We start from the raw sequence: 1304 nt of genomic DNA, 5'->3' as shown, positions 1-1304 counted from the left end.
CAACAGATGCACATTCATGCCAGGCCTTCCGTCAAACAGTCGTTTAGTCGTGGCGCCAATGGAATTGCCACTGGCACAACAACAAAATCGAGGTCGACAGCACGTGTAGGTATATATCGTTTGGATTGGTTATGACCAAGCTTGCTATAATTTAAATTCCATAATTTTTCACCTCTTTCGCGGCCTTACCAATCAAATGTTTATCAATTCCAATACGTAGAAGGGTATCCATATCAATGTAAAAGATTAAATATTTTTTCCACAACATCGATAAGTATTTCGTACTATAGCTTTTAAATTTATGAATTTATAATTCTGTTTATTATTTCCTTTATATTATTCAATTGCAGCTATTCTCCTGCCGATTGAAGTTATGTGAAATAATTTATAAAGCTGCAGTTATTGCTGATCTGCCTATTGCAGTCAGCTCTTCTCACTGCTGCGATAATCTTTAAGATTCTTTTTATCCTCCGGGACGCTTTCCCGACAACCTCCTCAACTATTTCTTCCGCCATCGCCACCACAATCAGGTATTTTGCATTCTTTAAGAGCGTTACTCTTTGCGCTTTGTTCACTGAACAACTGTTTTCAGCGGCGCTACCCCTTTTTCCCTGCACCTTCGCCACCCTGACCACCACCCTGACCACCACCACGCCCACCTCGTCCCCCGTTTCCAGCTCCATCTTCGCCATCTTGATCTCGTCTTTGATCTTCTTTCTTGTCGCGTTCGCTTCTGTTTTCATTTCCGCTCTCCTTGCTTTGCCCGCCTCCATCACCACCACGACCTCCACCACCGCTTCCACCTGCACCACCCTTACCACCGCAAGCTCCCGTCTTTCCATCCTTACACCCGCCACCGCCATCTTGCCCATCCTTACCCCCGCCACCGCCGCGTCCACCATCGCCACCCTTTCCAGTCCCTGCCCCAGTTAACCGATTTTCATTGCCATCTGTGAGTCTAGACATTCCTAAAGTAATTTTTATTATTTCCAAATTTGAATTATTTAGACAGAAAGTCCGAATTCAAATTATGTTAAAATATCAACCTAACTCCAGATGAATACAGATGAGAGCATCTCCTACTTCTTCAACTTTTTAACTTATTTGATGAAGACATGATATAAAAATCATAGCTGCAATAGTTAAACTTAGCTATGATAAAAAGTTTCATTCTTTATTATGTCCATTCACTTTTAATTATATTACATTTTCAAAGGCAAAATAATCGTTAGTATTTTGGAATATATATTATAACGATAAGTACTTATGGTGAGAAACTGATATTTAATACAGACAATCAAAAT

The 1304-nt window shown here is 40.5% G+C and overlaps 1 protein-coding gene across 1 annotated transcript; it reads right to left on the bottom strand.

Moving 5' to 3' along the window:
* Positions 1–597: 597 nt before the first annotated feature.
* On the bottom strand, positions 598–966 carry LOC138910961 (uncharacterized). The gene has a single exon (XM_070207440.1). It carries the CDS (start codon positions 964–966, stop codon positions 598–600), a length of 369 nt encoding a protein of 122 aa, XP_070063541.1.
* Between the last annotated feature and the right edge of the window lie 338 nt (positions 967–1304).

Source organism: Drosophila virilis, chromosome 2 (genome assembly GCF_030788295.1).
Source record: "Drosophila virilis strain 15010-1051.87 chromosome 2, Dvir_AGI_RSII-ME, whole genome shotgun sequence".
Lineage (NCBI taxonomy): Eukaryota > Metazoa > Arthropoda > Insecta > Diptera > Drosophilidae > Drosophila > Drosophila virilis.
Note: the sequence above shows the minus strand (reverse complement) of the source record. Positions and strands in the feature narration are given on the sequence as shown.